Consider the following 24,851-nt stretch of genomic DNA (forward strand, 5'->3'; position numbering starts at 1 on the left):
TTTCTGTAGGCAGAAAAATATAAATTAATCTATACTTTTCCAGCAGTGACCACTATGGTGTAGAACAGTGAAGAAGGATACAGACTGGAGTCAGATTGTCTGGGTGTGAATACTGGCTTTACTACTTACCAGCTGTGTGATCCTGGGCAAGATGCTTAACTACTCTGTGTGCTTCATTGTCTTCATCTATGATATAGGAAAATAATTTTATCTTATAGATTTGATATGAAGCTTAAATGAGTTACATGTACATGTATTAACACATGTGTAATACATGCTTAAACTGGGCCTGGTGCATAGTAGGTACTCAATAAGTTGCAGTTGCGAGTGAAAAAAAGGATAGTTAGGCTATGTGCATCACCAATAATGTGGAATTTGAACAATATCTAGATCTGGTACCCTGGATGTCAGATTTACACACACTTGATAACTACCTTAAAAAAGTACTAGGAATAAAAATGCCAAATGCCATCCATTTGAGTGTGACATTTACAGACAATTTAAGGTTTTTCCCTATATACTGTATTTTCTTTGCCAAGGATAGCAATCATTTTTTCAAATGTAATTTTAATGTTAGTAAAAAGAATTATGTTTCAGCATGTATATTCTAAACTTTTTGTGATTTTTTTAAAAATAAAATATCATTATGTACTGAAAAACCAGCTTAATTAAGGCAAATTCTGTGTCTTCTATAAGTGATGAAAATTAACACCATGAGTTTTATAACTCTCAACATGGCAAGCTAATGGTAAAAAGCATAGGGAAATAATTTGGTTAAAAACAAACTATATTGCAAAAGAGGGAAAGAAATTAGCATTGAATGGGCACTAACCATAGTAGGTAGTTTTTTCCTCCCAGCTACTGTTTCATATTTATCTTTCAAAATCCATAAAATAGATATATATTATCCCCATTTTACTAATGTTAGAATGAAAGTTCACAGGGTTTGACCTCAATAATTCTTCAAGGCTATTTATGTGTAGGGCTGGGAATCAGGTCCTGGCCATTTGATTTCAAAGCCTATGCCCTTGTCACTGCATCTGTCTGCCTCCCAGAAGTGATCTGTATGCCACTGAACAAGTTTAGTACAGAAATTATAGCTGATCCATAAAAACAAAACTTCCTCAGTTTTTCTTTTTTTTTTTATAATTTTATTTATTTTCCCCCTAAAGCCCCAGTAGATAGTTGTACGTCATAGCTGCACATCCTTCTAATTGCTGTACGTGGGACACAACCTCAGCATGGCCGGAGAAGCGGTGCGTCGGTGCTCGCCCAGGATCCGAACCCGGGCTGCTAGCAGCGGAGCGCGTGCTCTTAACCGCTAAGCCACGGGGCGGCCCCTCCCCAGTTTTTCAATGTCTTCTAATTCAACTAGTTTCCTTACTTTCCATATTTTTCCATTGCATTTCATTTTAATAAGCATATGCCATTAAAGCACATACTAAACCAACCTATAACCTCAGGGTGGGGCTCTCTGCGTTTTGGAGTGAAGGGAAGCTCCTCCTGGTGTAATAGCGGAAAATGTGCCGACCTTGGGGTTGGTTCTGACTTTGTCACAAACCAGTTATTTCACTTTGGGGCAGGCCATTTCAGAGTGTTGCAGTTCCTTTTCTCGTTTGTATAATGAAGGAAAAGTCCTCAGTGATCTCGAATGTTTGTTCATTCTATCTCTTTTGATGCTCTACAGTATTGTAAACTCTCACTACATTTTCCTGAAGGGCCAGAAGTTTAAATATGGACCAGTTTCCTAGAGAACTCATTACTTAGTGGGGATACTCCAGCTCCTTGAAAATTCCCAGGACTTCAAAAATGACTACAGAGACAGGATTTTGTAATAAGCAAACCCAGAATCAATTTTTTAAGGTCCTATAAATGCTCCATCTAAATTCTTTTCACTCTGACTTTAGGATATCTTGATTTTTCTTTTCCATATTTCCCACAGGATTATTTTACAAATGCAAACAGAGAGTTGAAAAAAGACTCTCAGCAAGATTACCACCTAGAATATGCCATGGAAAATAGTACACACACAGTCATTGAATTTACCAGAGAGCTGCACACGTGTGACGAGAACGACAGGACTCTAACGGTAGGGAGCCTGCGAGGGAGTGCGTGCACCAACAAATTATACGTTTATGGTTGTGAGACACTTTCCAGGGTAAAAGGAACAAATATTTAAAAATAACCTTTGACAACAAAGTCACATAGTCTGTTTTGGAATTGTTTTGAATTCTTTTTAGAAGCCACAAGAAAATCTAAGACTATAAATTTCAATAAAGGCAATTTTTGTGTGAATCTAAAGTTTTGAAGAGCTGTTTAAAGTGTGTATGATTTTATCTATAAATCATTTCCAGCTTCTTCTCTATAAAGTTTGAAAATAGACAATAGATAAAGGTTGAAAGAAAGGTATTACACAAGAGGGAATAGCGATACTGAATATTAGGATATAATTCATCTGATTTGGAACTGATTCATTTTTGTAAATTTCTAAAATCAAGATGAATAGTAGACTGATTAAAATTGCCTATTGACATGTTATACAAGATTTCTTATTGTCAGACTTCATGCAAAAATTAATATCTTTATGCATATGCAAATTAAATATTTAGAAGGTATATAATTCACGTGGTACTTTGGAAGTTTGCATGTATTTCTTGGATCAATTTCATTTTGTATAGAACAATAAAATTATCTTTTTTATTTGGTAACTCAAAGCTTTAAAATCGGGAGTGTGAAAATCTGAAGCAGTTTTGATTAACATTCAGCATAAAGAGTAAAAGAGAAAGAAAAAAACACATGCAAAGACATGAATCACTTTTTATGTCATATACGGGGCAAATATACTTTTATGGAATAGTAATTATAGTAATTTGACTTATTAAGAAAGAATATAGCTTTTAAAATAAATAGCTCTGGCTTTATTATTTATTTTCACGGTTCTTGTTACAAAGATCTGGCAAAGACACCTTTATCTGCGGGAGGACTGAACAATTTCTTTATACCCCAGCAAACCACCCCATCCTCCACGCCCCCTTTGGGCAATCTCTTTTGGTTGCTCAATGGAAACCAATTTCACCTGACAGTACTAGGATACCCCAGTTCCTTAGAAATTCCCAGGATTCATAAAATGACTATAGATAGAGTTTAGGATAATAAACAAACCCAGAATCAGAAATTTCTCCTATATTTGCACTTTCTGTGAATTCATACATGTGACTGGGCTCGCACCTGTGAAAAATGTTTTGTGAAAGTAAAAGTCCTGACCTGGAACTTAATTTTAAAATTAGAATTTATTTATTTATTTTCTAAAGATAGAATTATTTATTTATTTTCCCTAAAATGTTCTATGATGTTAAAACAGGTTTTAATTTTCCAGAATCCCTGCTGCTTAACAAGAGTTTGTGCTTGGCAACTTGTAGCTGCTGGTTTGGAGTTTTAGCATGGCAATGATTTACTGCTGCCGTGGGTGTGAAGGCGTAACCACTAAGTCGATTGTCCTTCGCTCTATTTTTGGAACACATGATCTTGAGTGCTGAGAGAGATGATTTCTTCCAAAAAGAAACCCATCTATTTGGATACTTAATGACTTAATCAGATTCACACAATTAATGTTAGAGACCGTATTGAGAACTCCAAATGTCATTCTCCTTTCTTCACTTCTTTATCCTGCTTTAAATAGAGTTCTTTACACTCAGCTCAGTGGTAAGGAAAGCGCTCTCCTGAGACATAATCGTGCCCATGTCTGGTCACCAGGAGAGCACCATGAGGGTGATCTGGGCCTACCACCACGAAGACGTGGGAGAAGCTGGTCCCAAGTACCACGACTCCAACCGTGGCACCAAGAGTCTGCGGTTATTGAATCCTGAGAAACCCGATGTGTTGTCTGCAACCACTCCATACTTTGACCTGGTAAACCAGGACGTGAGTGTTTTCAGGTTTTATTATTGTGGAGGTGGGCTAATTGGAAGTGTGTAAGAGTTTTTCCTTAGATTATTGTATATAATAGCATATCAACAGCATATGACTTTGTGTTCTCCTCCCCTTTTTATTAAGACAGGTCCCCATCCCAAACAAAGGTACGACATATTGGTGCCAAATGTTTAAGATTCCTGTGTTCCAGGAAAAGCATCACGTCGTAAAGGTATGTGTTTCACTCACAAACTAAACTTAGTTTTAACTGAGGAGAAATTGTTGTTCTTAAAATGAAAATGATAAAAAAAAAGCATCAAAATGATTTTAAATTATATAAAAGTTATTTAAAGAACAAAGAACTGGCTTATCTGACTCACTCTGTCTTAAGAGTCACGGAATTTAGAGAGAAACTTTGGATTGGAGCTAGTATTTTGGGTTTTGTCTCCTAATTTTACATGTTAAAGGTAAACATTTGGGGATGCATTTCAACACCCTTAGTTACTTCTTAGGCAACGCTTGTACAATTGAAATTGCTATAATTGCAGTTTAAAATAATATATTTACATGTTGATAAATTATACCCAGGAAGGTTGCATTCCCCACCAATTTTGTTTGAGAATATCTGCTTCATTGAAAATACTGGATATTGTCATAAAAATATTTGTTACAGTATTTTTTTGAAAATAGGAAACCAAGAAAATTAGTGAGGGGCCGTCCCGGTGGCACAGTGGTTAAGTGCGAGCACTCTGCTGTGGTGGCCTCGGGTTCGGATCCCTGGCGAACACCAACCCACCACTAGTCAAGCCATGCTGTGGCAGCGTCCCATATAAAGCGGAGGAAGATGGGCACAGATGTTAGCCCAGGGCCAGTCTTCCTCACCAAAAAGAGGAGGATTGGTGACAAATGTTAGCTCAGGGCTGATCTTCCTCACAAAAAGAAAAAAAAAAGAAAGAAAATTAGTGAATTTCTACAGAAATAAAAAATACGGAATTGGGTAATAAATAAGCCCAATTTGCTTGACATAATTTCCTCCCACTCCCCTGGGGATAGGTCTCTCAAAACTTTTGCATTGAACCAGTATTTAAAAAAACTTACAGGTTCTTGGCTCTGGGCTAGGAATTGTCTGGCACTTCCACAGAGGCCGAAAGGGTGATCAATGCTTGCAAAGAACCTGCAGTGGGATTGTAGGTGACATGACCAAGACACAAGAAAGAGTACGATAGAATTAAATAGTGCGAATGAAATACTGTGAACATCCAGAAGGCCAGAGTTTGCCGACTTTTTGTCAGCCTCCAGACTGTGTAATGAAGCCGTGTGGATATGAGAAATGAGAGAACTTCTAGATTCTGGAATCTAGAGGGAAATATGTGGGTTCGAATCGCAGGTCGACTCTTTAATTAACTCTGCACTCTCAGGTAAGTTGCTCTGGGGTAACGCTGTAAAAGGTGGGCAGTAATAACACTTTCCCTACCGACCTCAAAGCATTTTGGCAGAGATGGAAACACTGAATACATTCTATAAAATGCCTTAAATTTGTTAATTTCTAGTATATTTCTCCAGTAGCACAGATCTGCCTTTTGTTTACAGAATGATTGGTAGCTACTTAGAGGGGCAAGAGGAGCAGGTTGAGTGAATGCTGATTGAGTTCATAAGTAGTCCTAAATATTTGTGGAATATTTTTGCAATCAGAAGACTTACCCACAACATGGTCCGGGGTGACTCACTTACCTCTGTACAATGTTATTTTCTATTTCTTGCATATGAAAGGGGAATGCAAATTCTAGTCTTACATGCTTAATTCAGTGCCTAAGTCCTTCCCTTACACCAATGAAAAGACTTTCTCAGCAAAAAGAATGTTCTATTTATGTATACTGTGTGGCATATATTACTGTGTGTCATTTGCAATAAGTTTAATTGGAACCTAGGTTAAGGGACAAATGTAAAACTATAGGTTCGGAAAGGAAAACAGATGTTTCACAAAATAGTTCCTTGATTTGTTTTTCAGCAATCGTTAATTGCTAGGATGTGAAGTCCTTAACCACTTACATTAATGCATTTTTATTCGTTATTATTAATGCTACTAATTCAGTTGAATGAAATAAAGACAATGGTCAACACTTAAAGGAGGGCAGTTTATGTTCTGACCCTCTGTTTAGGACATTTGCTTGGTACCTCCGCTAAGAATTCTTAGCCAGCTTTCCCATCACAAGCACATCATAGTAATACTCAGGTATGGGAGCATCTATTATCCAAGGGTGTGCTTAGAAGTAAGTACCTTTGGGTTCACATTGCTCACTTCACTAGGTATCAAGAGGGATCTCAATGACTTGAAAGGCTTTGGGACATTTTTTGCAATGATTGGAGGTCTATAGAAGGAGGAAAGTTCTTTACGCTGAGCGAGTGGGGATTCGAGGGAGGGGCTGCAGGTCAGAGAGAGGTGCCTGTACAAGCTTTTCTTGTTGTGGGGGCAGAGCATTGGTGGCTAGAATTTAAAATTCTATTATTGTTTAAGAATGCCACTTATAGGATAGATTCCTGAGCTTGTTGCTAAACCCCAAGATATTTTAAAGTTCATTAAGTATTATGAAACATTTAACTCAAAAGTGAACTCAACTAGGATAATGTAAAATGAAAACAAAAAGAAAACTCTACTGGGAAAATAAATTCAAAATATTTAGGTTGTATACGTTTTGAGACTGTCTTTCAAAAACAGTTTTAATTTGCAGTTTATGCTGGTTTACAATAAAATTTTAATAAATTTCTGAAGTAGAATTCATAGATCTAGAACTTACCTCAAGAAATTGTCTAATTTCCATTCTCTTTTCTAATTTAATTAGATGATTAATTATCTATCTAGATAAAATCATCTAAATTAATTAGATGATTTCTAATAATTTAAGAAAAGTGTATCTTCTTTTCTTAGAATCAAAGACTGTTGAAAAGCCATCAGCTACGTGCTTCTCTTTATTCCTTATTTTATGTCCTACAAATCACTATATCAAAAAGCCTCAGTCCTTCTCTGATACAGACAAAAAGCACTTTCTCAGAAAAAAGAATATAGCTTTTATATTATGTGCTGTGTCATTTGCAGTGAGTTTTAAGAACATATTGATTACAGTAGTTTTGTGAGAAATCAATTTCGTTGTCTGGTCTCTATTTCAAACAAAGAAAAAGGTTGTAATTGTAGTTTAAACATTGATAGTACTGCCCAACATACGTGTAGTAGTTGTTATGTAGTTGTTACTGAGCAGAAAAATAAAATATATCAGTGTGTTGATCATGAATATATTTAATGGGAATGACTGAAATTCAAAATATTAATTACACTTTCAATTTAAATTTTAATCACGTAATAAAAATTATTTATTACTGAAAGTTTGAAATAATAAGGTAAATAATTTCTAAAATTATAAAATGACGAAGATAATTTTGTCTGCAGGAAAGATGGAATTAGTGGTGGTTCCAATTCACTTGTGATTCTATTTTATTGATTTGTATTTTGATTCTTGCAAAATATGCTTAAAATTATGACTTGGAAATGTTTGTGTAGTCAGATGATGGATATGCAGATTGTACAAAAGAAAATTCTTGGTAATTTGTATTAAAACCATACTTCTCGTATGAGATCATCTCTGTCTCTCTCTTGAGACCCACTGTCTAGCCCATCTGTCCATATTTAAGCATGACCCTATTTAAGCTTTGCCAAATATGTGGCTTGACCCTAAGTTGAAAATTTTTTAGAGCAAGTGATTCTCTCTACTCTCTTTAATCAATAGTTAATGTCATTATCACAACATAGAGTAATGATTGGATATACTCTGCTGGAAGCTGGGGTTATCAATTACTTTTATCACACTGCTTTTTTTTGAGGAGCTTTTATTGTCAGAAAATTCTTCTCGTAGATAAACAAAACTCCTAATTCATCTGTTTAAATGTGATGTGTCTTAGTCAATTTAATAAATAGTTGGAGATGGCCTATTATGTTAAGGAGGAAAAAAGAAACACAGGCAGGTTGAATCATCACCCTTGGTCGTCTCCTCTTAAAGGACCAGCTTCCTCACAGGGAGGCAGTGAGCCTTGTGGCCTGGTAGGTGGGTTCTGGGCTCTGATGGGCCAGATTTGAATCCTTTCTTTCCATTATTAGTCCTTTAACCGTGAGAAAGTAATTAGTCACCCACAGCTCAGTTTTATCATTTAAATGGGAATGGTGCCTTCCTTATGGGATTGTTTAGACTGAAGATTAAATAGCACTGTTTTTTTTTTTTTTTCAAATTTCTTTAGCACTTAGCACAGTATCTGACACAGAAAACTCTTAATAAACCCAGCTATTATGATCAGGCCATTTTCTTTCAATGTTGCTCTCTGGATGAATTTTCACTGAAGACTACCATGTGGTGAGGAGGCCCAGGAAGGGATGGCATCATGCTCAAGTTTGACAATTGCTGAGTTTTAAGAGGGGATTACTTTTACTAGTTGTGTGGTTTTGGGAAAATTATTTGCTGTCCTGTACCTCGGTCTCTTCATTTGGAAAATGGGCATGATAGTTCTCACCTAATAGGGTTATTATGACTATTAAGTGAGTCAAAGGAGTTTAATATTTGTAAAGTATTTAGAACAGTGCCTGGCACATGGCGTTGTTAAATAAAGTAACTAAAAATTGTGTAGATCCCTAGCACAATATACAGTTGCTAATCTGTTGATCATCTTGTTAGGTTTCTGGGTTGCTGAGGGATCCCAAACCAGCCAACCCTTTCTAGACAGTGAGAATTTCAAATAAGACCTAGATTGTCACTCGTTTCATTTCGGGAGGCCACCTTGACAACTGTGTGCTGTGGAGAAATGTGCAGTTGAGGTGAACGGAAGAGCGTCATCATTCTCTCTTCATCAGTAGACACAGGAAGGAAAGTGCTGTGCTTTATGTTAACTACTGAAGGGAACATCTTTCTTGGAATGAAATTAGATGCTACTGTTCTTTTTTGTTGGTGGCATTCATAAATCTGAACAATTTAATTTGGGGAATGTTTCCTAGGACAAGAAAATCTAAGTGTAATTGACATTGAATAACTGTGAAATGACCTTGAAGCCAGAAGACTGTAGAGCCATGAAATAGTCATTCAAAAATTGGTTTTCCTCTACCATTCATGTAGCATGAACGTTTGACTTTATATGCTCTGTTAAATGGACAGTGTTGACTAATTTCCTTGTTGTGTTTATTCCTTCTGTTTTTTAAAGAAAAGATACCGTCAAATGGAGAACTTGAGCATTAACGCGTTCTGAAATGTCAAGTGTGATAGAGGGTTTCTATTTCCGAAAATGTGTAAGACTTCAGGGTTAAATTTAGTAAGTTGTGGGAATTCTCAGTGTCAAACTACATGATTTGACAACTATTAGAATTCTCTCTTCTCTGTCAGTATATCTTCTTCCTTTTCTTTTTCCTGAAATGATATTTCAAAATATATTTTAACTGAAGTGAGTTTTTTCCCCTAATGGAAATAGCATTTTGGCTTGTCATCAGGATGCATTTCCACAGACTCTGCGCTTTAGTTTTCATTCTTTTCTGTTTCACCTTATTGTGTGGCAGACTAGGAGGTGTTTGCTACTGACTGTGGACTGAATGCTTGTCTGTATTTTCACCCATCTCCACCCCAAATCTGTAGAACTTTTTTTGGCTGGTCGATGTTTCCCTTTTCTCTTTTACTAATTTAACCATATTTCCTAAAGGCAAATCTTTGGATCTTTAGATAGACCTATTTAGTATGTTGAAAGAAATTAACTTTCAGAGAATGCCTTCTGTGAAAATACTTTCCATTCCTTTTAAATGCTTTGCAACACTACATTTGGTTATTAAATCTATAATTCCAATGCATTACCACTAGCATCTGTGGATTTTGTCACCGACTGACAAAATGGATGATTCTTGATCTTCTAGAAAAAATTATGCTGTCAAATCATAAGAATCCTTTTTTTTTGGGAATTTATCATCTGAAGTTTATAAATACCAAGATAGTTCTACCCTTATATCCAAGTATACCTGAAGTTCCATATGTCTTTTATCTATTAGAGAAGAGATGAAAATAGTTGGGCATTTACTGTGGCTGAAACTATAATTTTGGACAGAAAAAAAGTTGGTAGGAACTCTGCCGTTAACAATAATGAGTTGACTCAAATTAGCACATTTTAAAGATTGCCAACTTAGATTGCTCAGTGTTGCAAAGTTCTTTCTAGATCCTCTTGGGTTACATCTGCTTCACGGAGACATTGGTGATTGTCTAGCTACATGGGTGTTCTCGAGAGCCTCTTGAGAGTGCAAGGTAACTGAATCCACTTTGAAAGCATGTCTTTTCATGGAAGTGATTTATTGCTAACTCTGTCACTAATTAGCTTTCTGACCCTAGAGAAAGTACTTAACCTCACCCTGGTCCTCAAATTCCTTGTCTGTAAGATAAAGGGATTGGACCAGATGATTTCAATTGGCTCTTTTTACTTCTAAATATCTATGACTTGCTAAAAACTAAAAGTGAAGTCTGTGCTGGGGTTTGGATGCCCTGGGGTCTGAGTTCCGAGAAGGCTTGATTCTCACTGCCCCCAGGCGTGCCAGGGTGACAAAGCTCAGGACCCCACTGCCTCCCTTGAAGTTGAAAGGCCCCCTTCTTTAGTTCCTAGGGCACGGGCTCTCTTAGCATATATTCTGAGGCTTAGGTTTTAATCTGTAAATGAGGGTAATAATACTTGTCTCAAATGATCACTGTCATTGTCAAGTGAGAGAACATCTGTAGAGTTCTGGTGTGTTTGGCATATCTTAGCTCAATAAGTACTAGCTATATTCCCAATTTATGTTGGTTTTCAGGTACCTCTAAATCTTGAAAATAATCTAAATGAGATAAATCTAAATAAATAAAGAAAGAAATCTTGGAAATAATGTCATTTTAAAATAAGAATAGAAATTAAGAGTGCCAGGATAAGCACGGCTTGTAGGCTGGTACAGGGCACAGGATGGGCCCTGCAGGAAGGTGGGGTTTGTGTTCTAACTCTGCTTTTCAATAGTTCAGTGACCGTGGGCAAACTATGCTCTCAAAGTTTCCTACTTGTGAAGTAGGAAAAATCATTTCCAGTGGCGATGAAATGAATACCAGTGAAAACACCTGTTGCATAATAGGATCGTAATGGCTTGTTTTCTTCTCTTGGTGGGGGTTATAGAGATGGACGCCTAAAACTTCATCCAGTGTTTTCTCATACTTCAAGTCAGGGCCACACTGAAACCACGGTAGGCAGTAAGTCTATTTTATTTTGAAGAAAAGATTCCCTGGGAATTAGATTTCATAGCTTGCTTCCATTATTCTAAACCAAATGAAATTTAAGCTAATTTCCTCCTGTTCTTGTCTAAGTGAGGATGAAAACCGGCTGGTGACTATCCTCTGGGAAATATTCCTTCACATTCTTAGGTAACCCATTAGTCTTCCATTCTGTGGCCTTAAGTAATGCCATTTTCAACAGACATTAAAAGATATTCATTTTTCTTTGTTATTTTTCTACTGCCTAACTCTCCCCCCGACCTAGTACGTCTTTTTTAAGTAGTTCAAAAAGTTGGATGACAAACTTGAAAAACATTAGCGCATTTTTTTGATAATTATTGGATATAAAATTGGTAAATAATTTAACAGCACTTTTATTAAAAGAGTACTAAGATATTTATGTTGGATTCTAGATGTTGATGGCACAATAGGATTAAGAAGTATGGTAATATTAAGATATGAATGACTTTTACTTACATACAGGGAAGTATGTAGGTAAAATACCTATTTTTTGCTACTTTAAACACATTATTTTGTTAGATTTTCACAGCCTCCCACAAGGTAAGCTAAATTACCACCACTTTCCAGATGAACACACCGAGGCATGGCATGCGTAAGTAACTTGTTTAACATTACACAAATTCTGTGAAGCAGAGTCAAGTTTGAACACAGATCTTCCGAGCAAAACTAGTGGACCTTCCTCTATACAATTCTGCTAGCCCAGGCCTTATGATTTTTCTAGATGATATATGCTACAATGAAAAATAATTTGTGTAAGAGAAGTCTGGTAGCTTATATCTAGCTACTGGCCCTTCAAATAAGCTTCTCAGAACCCAGGCTACTTTTGGGTCCTACAGGATCAGTGCATAGACTGAAGGCTACATGAGCAGATCCCACTAGAACCTTCCAGACATATCAGTTCAAAGACCCTGGGAATTGACTTAGACCTAGTGGGATGGCATTTGAGTACACAAAGGACTGCTGTTTTCACTCTTGGGGGTTGGAAATGCTCATCAACAAGGCATGACACATGGAAAGTTTCATTTGTGATTTAGGAAGTCATTTAAATAAGATGAGAGTTAAGATGATTAGGTGAAAGATTATGCATATGGCTGCAAAACAGCACAGAATGTTAAATCTTAGAGATGATGTTAGGGAGAAAGGAACTGGAAATAATTTCAGTGGAAAGAGGTAGTCCTGCTAATCTTATTGGACACATCTTGTAACAAGGATCCTTGGAAACTAGCCCATAGCCTTCTGTTTAAGCTGAGTTAACAACCCTCTTGGAGTTAAGTGAAAATAATGGTCATAAGCTATTTTATTCCCCTTCACTATAATGGTCTTATAAAAAGGGACTTGTGAGAAGAAATACTAACATTTTCATTGAGAAGTTAAATTTATGGCAAAAGGCCTAGAGAAAAGTACTGTAAAAACAAGAAGAGCTATGTTGTTGGAGAGAGAACTAGAAGTGTTGGCATCTTGGAGTGGCCTGAGAACAGACTGACAGTGGGGGTTCTAATCCTACACTGACCATCAGTCAGCTGAAGATTAGTGTGGCTGCCCCACAGTGCTCTTCAAGAGACTGAGTTCATGTCAGTAATACGGTTCAAAGACTATGAATCTCTGTTACTGAGTGGTTGTTCTATGTGGTCTTTAACCCTTAAAATTCTATGACTTTAGTATTGGAATTGACAAAACTGTAAATTTATAAAATAAATTTATAAATTTGATAAATTTATAACATTTAGAAAAAAGCTGTACTAAAAGTTTATCCTAAAAAATTATGAAAGGAATGAAGATAATTTTTCTTCTGTTCCCATGACATATAACATGCCAATTTTATTTTGATGTGTGTTTTCAATGTAAAAAATTGTATCCTTGGGGGCTGGCCCAGTGGCGCAGGGGTTAAGTGCGTGTGGTCCACTTTGGCGGCCCGGGGTTCGCAGGTTTGGATCCCGGGCGTGCACTGACGCACCACTTGTCAAGCCATGCTGTGATGGCGTCCCATGTAGAGTAGAGGAAGATGGGCACGGATGTTAGCCCAGGGCTAACATTCCAATCTTCCTCAACAAAAAGAGGAGGATTGGCATCGGATATTAGCTCAGGGCTAATCTTTCTCACCAAAAAAAAAAAAAGAAAAAGAAAAATTGTATACTTATCAAAACAGAGTGACATCCACTATTTCCTGTTTGATGCAACAATGAAATTTTTTATGGTTTTTATGAATGGAGCTTTTAGTAATTAGCAGAAAAAATTATATATGTAGTAGAAACTCACCTTAAATAAATGAGATATTTACTATTGAAGTTTATAACACTTACAAATCAAAGGATAGTTTTATACAACCCTCATCAAATTGTGAAAGGCTGCACAGTTGTATTCTTTAAATTATCAAGCCTCTCTTGGTGCATTTAAAATGAATGTATTTCTACATCAAAAATTCAGATATGTAAGAGTTTAATAATATATCTATTTTATGAAGAAAAATATTACACTCACATATCAAAATGTTATGGTTGAGTCTTGCTTCACTGAGTCATTGTATTTTTCTTGATTCACAACCTAGGGTTCACATTAGAATCATCCGAATAGAATCTTTAGGGATGGAGTCCAGACCCTTATGTTGATGGTGGTTACTGCTGTCATTTGAAAAGGTTCCCCAAGTGATCTTGTTACAGACTCCTTGGTTGAGAATGACTGTTTTATATTTATTCCAATTTCCCAGGAGACTGTATTTAAGTTATATTTTATAGCACCTAATAAAATGCCCTTCATATCAAGTAGCATCAATACTTTTTTTATAGTAATACACTGTTTTATTCAACAAATATTATAAAAATTGAACCCACATGGAGCATCTACTATCGAAATACACTGTTGGCTATTTGCACATGAAGAAGATTTAAGCAGTTTATGGTTTTGAGAGAGCTTATTCCTTCATGCATTGCATATTTCTGTGTGGAAATGGAGAGGCAAAAACACCAGCTGTTTCCTGGAACCACAGCTGACTCTCATTATAAAATTTCAACATGGACTAATTCAGATATAAGGGATACTTTCTTCTGGGAAGGGAAAAAGATTTATGTTCTAGTGAAATATATACATTGACGTTAACTCTATACATCAACGTTTGTAATGTAATGGACCCATTCTAGAAATTTTATACTGAAGGCCACCTTGCTGACTTTAAATGCATTCCATTTCCAATAAAGAGAGATTTTTTCATCACTGAAAACTCACTGAATTGCTCTATGTGGAATTTTAGATATTAAGTGAAGGCAAGACCATGTAAATAACTGTTAGTAAGTTTGTAAATGCTGCCCACAGCCTCTCAGCCTTTAGCTTGGCATGAGGAAGTCCTGAGAATATAGGAAGGGCACTTTGTGGTGTGTTTCAGAAATCAGATGTGTACTTAATGCACTGTGTGTCTTAATCAGCTGGAAACATCCCTGCACACTCCCCTCTAAATCCCAGAGGAATCAAGGGGTATCTAGTGACTGCCTGCTTTGGACAGTGCTCAGTGCTCTGTCTTTTGTCAGATACGTATAAGGCAGTGTAAGACACAGCCCTTCACCCCAAAGACCTCCCAGTCTAGATGAGGAGAAGAGATTCGCACAAGAATAATAGAGAAACCCTAAAGCTGGCAAGCAATCATTGGTGTCAAACTGCGTATTTGACAGTGAAGACAACAAGAAAAGAGGAGCAGTGAAGTTTGAGCACAGTCCCGTAGCATATGGAAAGAATAATTTGGGGAAGTTACATCTGGATGCATCCTATGTAGATAGGGACGTGTGGTAAGGACGGCTGGGAGGCAACCTCTGTTTATGTGCTTAAGCACCAAAATGAAATTAGATGATAAGACAACATTTATGGAGAGCACTGTGTATTTTGTGGCTTATCAACCCTCATGAAAAACCCTAGGAAGTAGGTAGTATTACTGTCCTCATTTTACAGATGCGGAAATGGAGGCCGAGAGGTTAAGTAACTTGCCCACTGCTGACAATTTTCCTCTTTGTATACTTTCCCTGAGGGAGATAGTATATTTTAAAACTAAATATGTATGCGAACTTTTGCTGGTTTAGCCTCAAAACATGACTTAGAGGTCTGTGGAAAACAGCATTCGTTGACTAAAAACTAGGACTCTTGCTTCAGTGTTAAAGCTCTGCAGTATTACACATGGGTCTGTGCGGAAGCTCCATCTGGTCCCACATGTGGAAAACAATACTTGATGCTACAAGCAACATCTGCCTGTGCTAGAGCCAGCTAGCAGCTGCTGGCTCCACTTAAATCCATAGTCTAGTTATGTCAGATTAGAATGCAGAATCCCTGCTGTCCCTTGTTGTCAGGGCAACTGCATTTTTTGATAGGAGAATGCCTTCACCGTACCAAAGCCCCTAGTGTGAAATATTGAAAGGGACTGTGGGCTGTGGCCTTTAGTACCTAAATGGGGTCACTGATTTTATCTTGAATGGTACCATTGTGCAGCTTTACCCCAGACATGAACTTACCAGTTTTACTTAATGTTAAAACTCTGGCAAGTTGCGTCATACTCTCCAAAACAGAAATCAAGGCTACCTCCTAATCGTACACACATGCACATAACCATTTAGTTCTTTAGAGAAAAGCTGCAGGCAGTTCCTCGGAAGAGAGTGAGGGCCTTTCAGTTCCTGTGGACGTGAAGGGGACCTCCCTAGAGCTATGGTCCATGGAGAGTGACTTGACGTTTGAGTTGTTGGATGTCCATTCCCATTGTCACCGTCAGTCGTGTTTTCCTGATAGTTTAAATGTATAAAATGCGTGTGGGCTTCTTTAAAGAAGAGGTGTACATCATTTAGCTTTCCATTTTATTGAATCATGGGCCTAATAAAGATCTCAAGAGATAATTTATTTATTGCACAAGATTTAAATAAAAATATTGCTTTAAAACCACCCTTCAAAGATGTATGTTTCTCGTCATTATTAAAATTTTCCATCGGCTTTCTAAAATCATCTTTATGAATGAAATAGGGTATTTTCTCCATAATAGCTGATTTTAACTTTATGACTTCAAGGCAAAATTAGTCCTTTTGGATGGAAGCTCAACACACATTCTTCATGACAGCAATCAACACCATGGCCTGTTGTTGCATACGCCCCTTAGCTTTGCTCTTACCTTTCATTATGTTGGTATCAGTATATACCCATATGTAAAATGGACATAACAATTCCTGTCTTCTCAAGATTACTCTGAAAGTGCTTTAAAAATACTGAATTTTGGAAAACAAATATTTGTCGATTGCTCTTTATGTACCAGGCACTATGCTTTACTTACAACTTATGCCATTTGGCAGATGAGGAAATTGAGGCTCAGAAAAATTAGATGTCTTTTCTAATGGCGCAAAGTATTTAGTATCATGAAACATCACTCACTTAATCTAGCAGTGGGAAGTTGCACAATTTATTTAACTTGTATGAACCTAAGTTTGGAGGGCCCTGTCTTTCCGGTCACTTACAGCTGATTTCAGATCCTGGCTCTCCTCTTTACCACTTACATGACCTCAGGCAACTTATGGGACTTCTCTGAATCTCAGTTTCCTAGTTAGCAAAATGGGGATACCGCGTAGTCACAAGATTACTGTGAAAATTATTTGAAAATGTTTATAAAGCACCTGAGACATGATAGATATGAAACACTGTCCTTCCATAGTAATGTGTTTTTTACTCTGACACTCTAAACTTTCTGTTTGCTTTGGTCAACGTTTTATTTCCTGGTTGCAGAAAATGAAGTCTAGTGAAAAAAACTGTCTTTTCCATCCAGTTAATTAACTGAAACCGGGATTCAAAGTTGGGTCCTAAATCCCAAATTGCTGTTACTTGTCTGTATCTTTCTTTCAATATGTGAAATATAAAACAATTTCAAGGTAAAAAATATACCCAAGATTTATATCCCTTTCTACTCTGTCATCTTTTATAATCTTTAATAATCTATAATGAAAGAGTTTTTGGAGCTTGTGCAAAAGCTAAATTACATAGACATAATTATCCAGTAATTTAGAGCAGTTGCAAAACTCATTTTGCTTTCATTGACTTTTCTGAGACATTAAAAGAGAGACAACATTGAAATATATTTGTGTATATCCAACTGGATTTCATAGGGAATAGTTCCTTTGAAACTTGAAATTCACTATTTCTCCTATCTTTGCTTTTTATTTCTATATTCACCTTTAAGACAAAGTTTAGCTCTTTTAAGAACTAGCCTGCCAGATGCATCTTGTGTTTTTTTTTTTAATTGATGTTTTAATAGTTTTTAACATTGTGAAATTTTGGGTTGTACATTTTTGTTTGTCCATCACCATATATATGACTCCCTTCACCCCTTGTGCCCACCCCCCACCCCCATTGCCCCTGGTAACCGCAATACGGTTTTCTCTGTCCATGTGTTGGTTTATATTCCACATGTGAGTGAGATCATACAGTGTTTGTCTTTCTCTTTCTGGTTTACTTCACTTAACATAATACCCTCGAGGCCCATCCATGTTGTTGCAAATGGGACGATTTTGTCTTTTTTTATGGCAGAGTAGTATTCCATTGTATATATATACCACATTTTCTTGATCCAGTCGTCAATTGAGGGACAGACACTTAGGTTGCTTCCACTTCTTGGCTATGGTGAATAATGCTGCAATGAACATAGGGGTAATGCATCTTGTTTTTTATGTAAGGCAGGCTCTAATTGCAAGAAGTAGTAAGATCCACAATGGAATTAAATTTACAAGGTTAGAGAACTAAGTTCTTTTTTCAATGATAAACAGGAAATGTCATTACTCTGAGTAATATCTTCCACTCATATAGCAAATAAAATTTTCTGGCAGATTGTTGGTTCAGTCACATTATTTCAAAGTATATTTATTCCAAGTGCTAAAAGATGTTTTATGGAATAATTCATTTCTTTAGCTTGAGTTAATAATCATATGAAGTTTAATGTTATATGATGTGCTCTGGACTGGCCTTTCACAGTCTTGAAAAGAGATCATAACTGTTAAATTTTTATTCCTCCTTGTTTGGCAGAGGAAGGAATTTGTTCTGTACACTGTTTCTCAAGAGAACGCTTTAGTTTTTTCTCCTTTTTTGTATGATGCCTGTGTCTACCTGCACTGATTTGACATAATATTTGAAAACTGCATTTAATTAAATGACTTGATGTTCTTATTTTTATTTTAATTTAAACGCTGCGAATTAAAAAAAAAATTCTAATGTGTGTTTATTTCATTTTCAATGTAATATGTACTTGTTACAACAAGAAAAAAAGTGGAAAGTGTATAAAATAAATAATGGTGGTGTTCCCCTTCCTCCAAATTCCGTTTGCCTGAGGTAACCAATGTTAACAGGTCTATTTGTATCCTTCTTAACTTTATGCTCGAGAAAATGTTTATAGAGGCCGGCCCAGTGGCGTAGTGGTTAAGTTCAACGTGCTCTGCTTCGGTGGCCTGGGTTTGCAGGTTCGGATCCCGGGTGCAGACCTACACCACTCACCAGCCATGCTGTGGCAGTGTCCCACGTGCAAAATAGAGGAAGACTGGCACAGATGTTAGCTCAGAGTGAATCTTCCTCACACACAAAAAAAGAAAGAAAACATTTATAAAGTTATATAAGATTTTGAGTTAATCTCTTTTTTTTAAACAAAATTAGAATCAGTATATATATTACATTGAAATTTGCTTTTTCAAATTACGACCCTTGTCATTACAGGTTAAAATATAATAATACATCCATTTTCACATTTACATAATTTAATGCCATATTATGCATTAACCACAATTTTTGCAGCCATCCCCTATTGATGCACATTTGAGGTGATTTAATATTTTTGCTGCTGTAAACAATGCTTCCATAAATGTTCTTGTAAGTATATCCTTATTAATTAGTGTTTTAATTTCTGCAGACTAGATTCCTAAATGCGTTGAGTAAAGGTTACATTCATTCCAAATTTTAATATACTTGTCAGATAGTTTCTAAAATCCACTTACTAGCACATGTGCGTATTTCCTCATTCCCTCTCAAGTACTGGATATTTCAGTCTTTTAGATGTATTGCCTAGCGATGGATGAAAACTTGCTTTGACTTGCTTTTCTCAGACTGCCAATGAGACTAAAGCTCTTTTTATTCACATTTCCTCTTCAGTGAATTTGCTGTTCAAATCTTTACCAATTCCTTTTTTTAAAATCCTTTTATTGAATTACACGCGTAAAAGTGCAGAAGCACTAGTGTACAACTCGTTGGATTTTCGTATGGTGAGCTGACTTATGGAATCAGAGTCAAGATCAAGAAATCAGAACATTGCCAGGCCCCCAGAAGTGGCTCCCGGCACCCCTCCAGGTGCTATCATCTCCAGACATATCCACTATTCTGACTTTGAACACTATGTATTAATTTGCCTGCTTTGGACTTTATGTGGAGAGAATCAGACAGTAGTGCTTTTTTGTGTGGGTTCTTTTGCTCAACACAGTGTCTGAGTAAGCCATGCTATTGCATGTAGAAACCCATATGGACCAAACCACCCCAAATGCAAAGGCTTTAAATAAATACACCTCTCTTGTAGTTTATGGATCAGCCTAGGGCTCTTCTGTTTCTTGTTTTGGTGACTCTTAAGTCTATACCCAGCTTGGGTTGGGTAGGCGGTTCTTTAATGTTGGCTGGGCTCTTTCATGGTTGGAAGTCAGCTCTTTGTAGGCTGGTATAGGAGCCTGGGCTGGTATCTTGTTCTCCAGATGTCTAGACTGAGCTTGTTCAAAAGACGGTGGCAAGGTTCCAAAAGAGAGAGTAGAAACTGTAAGGCCACGTAACTGGTCTTGGGATTGGCACACCATTACTCTTGTCCCCCAAAACAGTTATAGCCTGGATACAGGACAGTTTTGAAAGTGTATAGCAGTTCTAGTTGCTCCATACCCTCATGAATACTTGGTATTATCAATACTTTTCATGTTAGCCATTCTAGAGGGAGTATAGTGGTATTACATGGTGTTATTTTTCGTGGCTTTGTTGAGGTACAACTGATTATAAATTGCACATATTTAAAGTGTATAATTTGATAAGTTCTGATCTATGTGTACACCTGTGAAATCATCATCACAATAAAAATAGTAAGCAGGGCCAACCCCATGGCTTAGCAGTTAAGTGTGCACACTCCGCTACTGGCGGCCTGGGTTCGGATCCCGGGCCCACACCGACGCACCGCTTCTCCAGCCATGCTGAGGCCGCGTCCCACATACAGCAACTAGAAGGATGTGCAACTATGACATACAACTATCTACTGGGGGTCTGGGGGGAAAAAAAAGGAGGAGGATTGACAATAGATGTTAGCTCAGAGCTGGTCTTCCTCAGCAAAACAAAGAGGAGGATTAGCATGGATGTTAGCTCAGGGCTGATCTTCCTCAAAAAAATAAATAAATAAATAAATAAATAAATAAATAAAAAATAAAATAAAAATAGTAAGCATATCCCTCAAATTTCATCATGGTCCTTTGTAAACTCTTTCTTCCACTCCTTCCCTCCCTCTATTCCCAGGCAACCATATATCTGCTTCCTGTCACTATAGATTAGTTTTCTAGAATTTTGTATAATAGAATCCCAGTATATGTATTTTTTTGGTCTGCTTTCTTTTACTCAGTGTAAGTGTTTGAAATTTATCCATGTTGTTGCATGTGTGTGTGTTTTAATAGTTCATTCTTTTTACTGTTGAGTGGCATTCCATTGTGTGGATATAACACAATTTGTTTATCCATTCACTTGATGGATATTTGTGTTGTTTCCATTTTGGGGCTATTATAAATAAAGCTGCTATGAACATTTGTATACAACTCTTTGTATGAAGGTGTTCTTTCTTTTCTCTTGGATGTATGCCTACGAGTGGAATGACTGGGTCACATGGTATGCAGTATGTTTAACATTTTAAAAAACTGCTAAACTGTTTCCAATTAGTTGCATCATTTTATAGTCTCAGCAACAATGTGCGAATTGTTGTGCTCTGTGTCTTCACCAACACTTGGAATAGTCATCTTTTAAAATTCTAGCCGTTCTAATACTTATTTCTCATTGTCATCTCAATTTGTATTTCCCTAATGACCAAGGTTGTTGAACATCTTTTCTTTTCTTTTCTTTTCTTTTTGTTTTGTGAGGAAGATCAGCTCTGAGCTAACATCTGTGCCAATCCTCCTCTTTTTGCTGAGGAAGACCGGCCCTGAGCTAACATCTATTGCCAGTCCTCCTCCTTTTTTTCCCTTTTTCTCCCCAAAGCCCCAGTAGATAGTTGTATGACATAGTTGCACATCCATCTAGTTGCTGTATGTGGGACACTGCCTCAGCATGGCCGGACAAGCGGTGCCTTGGTGCGTGCCCGGGATCCGAACCCCGGGCCGCCAGTAGCTGAGCGCGCGCACTTAACTGCTAAGCCATGGGGCCGGCCCCCTTGAACATCTTTTCACGTGCTTATTTGCTATTGGTATATCTTCTTTGGTGAAGTGCCTCTTCAAATCTTTATCCGTTTTTAAAATTGGATGTTTGTTTTCTTATTATTGAGTCTTGAGTAGTCTTTAATATTCTGAATATAATTTGTTTATCACACATGTGATTTGCAAATATGTTGTCTTAATCTATAGTCTGTCTTTTCACTCACTGAAAATTGTTTTTGAAGAACAGAAGTTCTTAATTTTGCTAAAGTCTATTCTATTTCTTTTTCTTTTATGGATTACACTTTTGGTGTTGTAACTAGGAAATTTTTGCCACACCCAAGGTCATGAATATTTTCTTATTTAACTTCTCTTAGCAATATTTTTGGTTTTTAGTGTAGAAGTCTTGCATAGCTTTTGTCAGATTTATTCCTAAGTATTTAATATTTTTGATGTTATTTTAAATGGCATTTACCTCTAAATTTCATTTTCTGATTATTTATTACCAATATGTAGAAATAATTTTTATATATGGATCTTGTATCCCTCAAATGTGCTAAACTCACCTATTAGTTCTAGCAGCGTTGTAGATTCAACTGGACTTTCTACGTGGATCATCTTGTCATCTGAGAAGAAAGTTTTACTTCTTCCTTTCTGATCTGATGCCTTTCCTTTCTTTCTTTTCAAATTTTTTCCTTATTGTACTGTGTGGAACCCCCAGTCTAATGATGTATAGAGATGATGAGAGGGGACTCCTTGCTTGTTCCCTACCTAAGGGAGACAGTATTCAGTCTTTTATCATCAGGTGTGCTGTGAGTTCTAGGTTTTGCCATCACTCTTCTCTTATGGTGACTCCAATTGTATGTATAGTAGGCTGCTTCTAGTTGTCCCATAGCTCACTGAAACTTCATTTCTTTCAGTCTGTTTTTTAACTTTGAATAGTTTTATTGCTCTGTCTTCAAGCTTGCCAATCTTTTCTTCTTCATTGTCTACTCTGCTCTTAATACTGTACACTGTCCCTCTCATCTTAGACATTATAATTTTAATCTCTAAAAGTTAGATTTGAGTATTTTAAAAATATCTCCATGTCTCTACTTAACATGTTCAATCTTTTTTTTTTTTTTTGAGGAAGATTAGCCCTGAGCTAACATCTGATGCCAATCCTCCTCTTTTTGCTGAGGAAGATTGGCCCTGGGCTAACATCTGTGCCCATCTTCCTCTATTTTATATGGGACGCCGCCACAGCATAGCTTGACAAGCGGTGCATCGGTCCACGCCCAGGATCCAAACCTTTGAACTTCGGGCTGCGGCAGCAGAGCACGAGCACTTCACCACTACGCCACCAGGCCGGCCCCTTACCATGTTCAATCTTTGCTCTATCCTCTGGAACATATAGAATATATGGAATGCCGTTATAATATCTGCTTTAACGTCCTTGTCTATTGCTTCTGTCATTTGCATGATTTCTGGGTTAGATTGATTTGACTTTTGTCATTATGGGTTTTATTTTCCTAATTCTTTGTATAACTAGTAATTTTTGGTTGGATGCCAGATATTTTTAATTTACCTTACCAGATGCTGGATATGTTTGTATTCCCATAAATACTCTTGAGCTTTGTTCTGGGGTGTAGTTAAATTACTTGCAATCAGACCTTTGGGACTTTATTTTTAAGCTTTGTTAGATGCTAATTTTACCCACTGCAAGGCAAAATGCTTCTGAGTGCTTTACCTAATGCTCTGTGAATTATAAGATTTTCCACTCTGTTGGGAAAAGGCCCTATTCTCCGCACTGTGATATTTCTGACATTGTTTCTTCTAATCCTTTAGAGTGGTTTTTACCTGGTTGTGGGTAGGATTTTTTAGGGTGATTTTTACCTGCACGAGAGGATAGTACTCAGTAAGGTGCATGTGGCAGACCTTCTGCGGATGTCCTGAGTTCTCTCTCTGTGCATCTATCTCCTCTCCCTTATTTTTTTCCATGAACTAAAACCTGCTTGGCCTCCCTGGACTCCCAATTCTATCTATTCAACTCAGGGACAATGCCAGGTTCTGCCTGGGTTTCCCCTTCCTCTGAAAAAGCCTGGAAGCTCTCCAGGCAGAAAGCTGAGGAATCATAGGACTCACTTCATTTGTTTCTCGTTTCTCAGAGGTCACTCTCTTTTTCGCCTGGTGTCCAGTGTCTTGAGATGCTGCTCAACACCATTGCTCATTAAGGAAGTGCAAATTAAAACTGCACTGGGATACCACTCCACACCTATATGAATAACTACAATTAAAGGATTGGTGAGATGTGAGGTATCTGGAACTCTAATACACTGCTGATGGAAGTATAAAGTGGTACCACTACTTTGAAAAACTATTTGGTAGTTTCTTAAATACTTAAATATACAATACTACACATTCCAACTATTCCACTGCTAGATATATATCCAAGAGTAATGAAAGCATATGTCCATACAAAGACTTTAAAAGAGTGTTCATAGCAGCTTTATTTGTAATAGCTAAGAAATGGAAACAACCCAAATATCTATTAATAGGTGAATGGACAAACATATTGTGCTAAATACTACTCAGCAAGTAAAAAGAATGAACTAATGATACATAAAAGCAACATGGATTAATCTGAAAATAATTATGCTGAATGAAAGGAGTCAGACAAAACAGTGTACATATAATATGATTCCATTTTTTATAAAATTCTAGAAAATGAAAGTAATCTATAGTGACACGAAGCTCTTCAGTGGTTTCCTGGTGATGAAGTTGGAGCAAGGAGGGAAGACAAGGAGAGATTGCCAAGGGGCATGAGGAAACTTTTGGGGATAATAGGTATATTGATTATCTCAACTGTAGCAGTGGTTTTATGAGTATGTCCATATGTCAAAACTTATCAGATTTTCTACTGAAATATGTGCAATTTAGTGTATTTCAATTATACTTTAATAAAAGTGAAAAACAATGTCACCCTGGAGAAGTCTGAGGTCAGAATATTTTCACATTCAGTAATTCTTCCTTAAATTGTTTTTAATATGTCATTTAACTCATCCGTAGAGTTCCAAATTTCAATTGCTACATCATTTTTTAGTTCTAGAAATTCTATTTTGTTCTTTTTCAAATCTGCAGAGTTAGCCTTGACTCAGTTCTGGCTCATCTTTCCAAGTCCATTTTTTATTGTTTTTAAACATTTAAATGTAATGAATAACATTTTAAGATAAAATATACATGG

General features: G+C 36.8%; 1 protein-coding gene across 2 annotated transcripts in view; it reads left to right on the top strand.

The window, feature by feature from the left end:
- Positions 1-24,851, top strand: part of MOXD1 (monooxygenase DBH like 1) — an 84,270-nt gene that overhangs the window by 17,385 nt on the left and 42,034 nt on the right. For both annotated transcript variants that reach the window (XM_058566256.1, XM_058566258.1), the window contains exons 2-4: positions 1,943-2,089; positions 3,754-3,921; positions 4,058-4,141. In XM_058566256.1, the coding sequence (XP_058422239.1) occupies positions 1,943-2,089; positions 3,754-3,921; positions 4,058-4,141 (399 nt within the window). The remainder of the gene's footprint in view (positions 1-1,942; positions 2,090-3,753; positions 3,922-4,057; positions 4,142-24,851) is intronic.

This window comes from Diceros bicornis, chromosome 23 (assembly GCF_020826845.1).
Source record: "Diceros bicornis minor isolate mBicDic1 chromosome 23, mDicBic1.mat.cur, whole genome shotgun sequence".
NCBI lineage: Eukaryota > Metazoa > Chordata > Mammalia > Perissodactyla > Rhinocerotidae > Diceros > Diceros bicornis.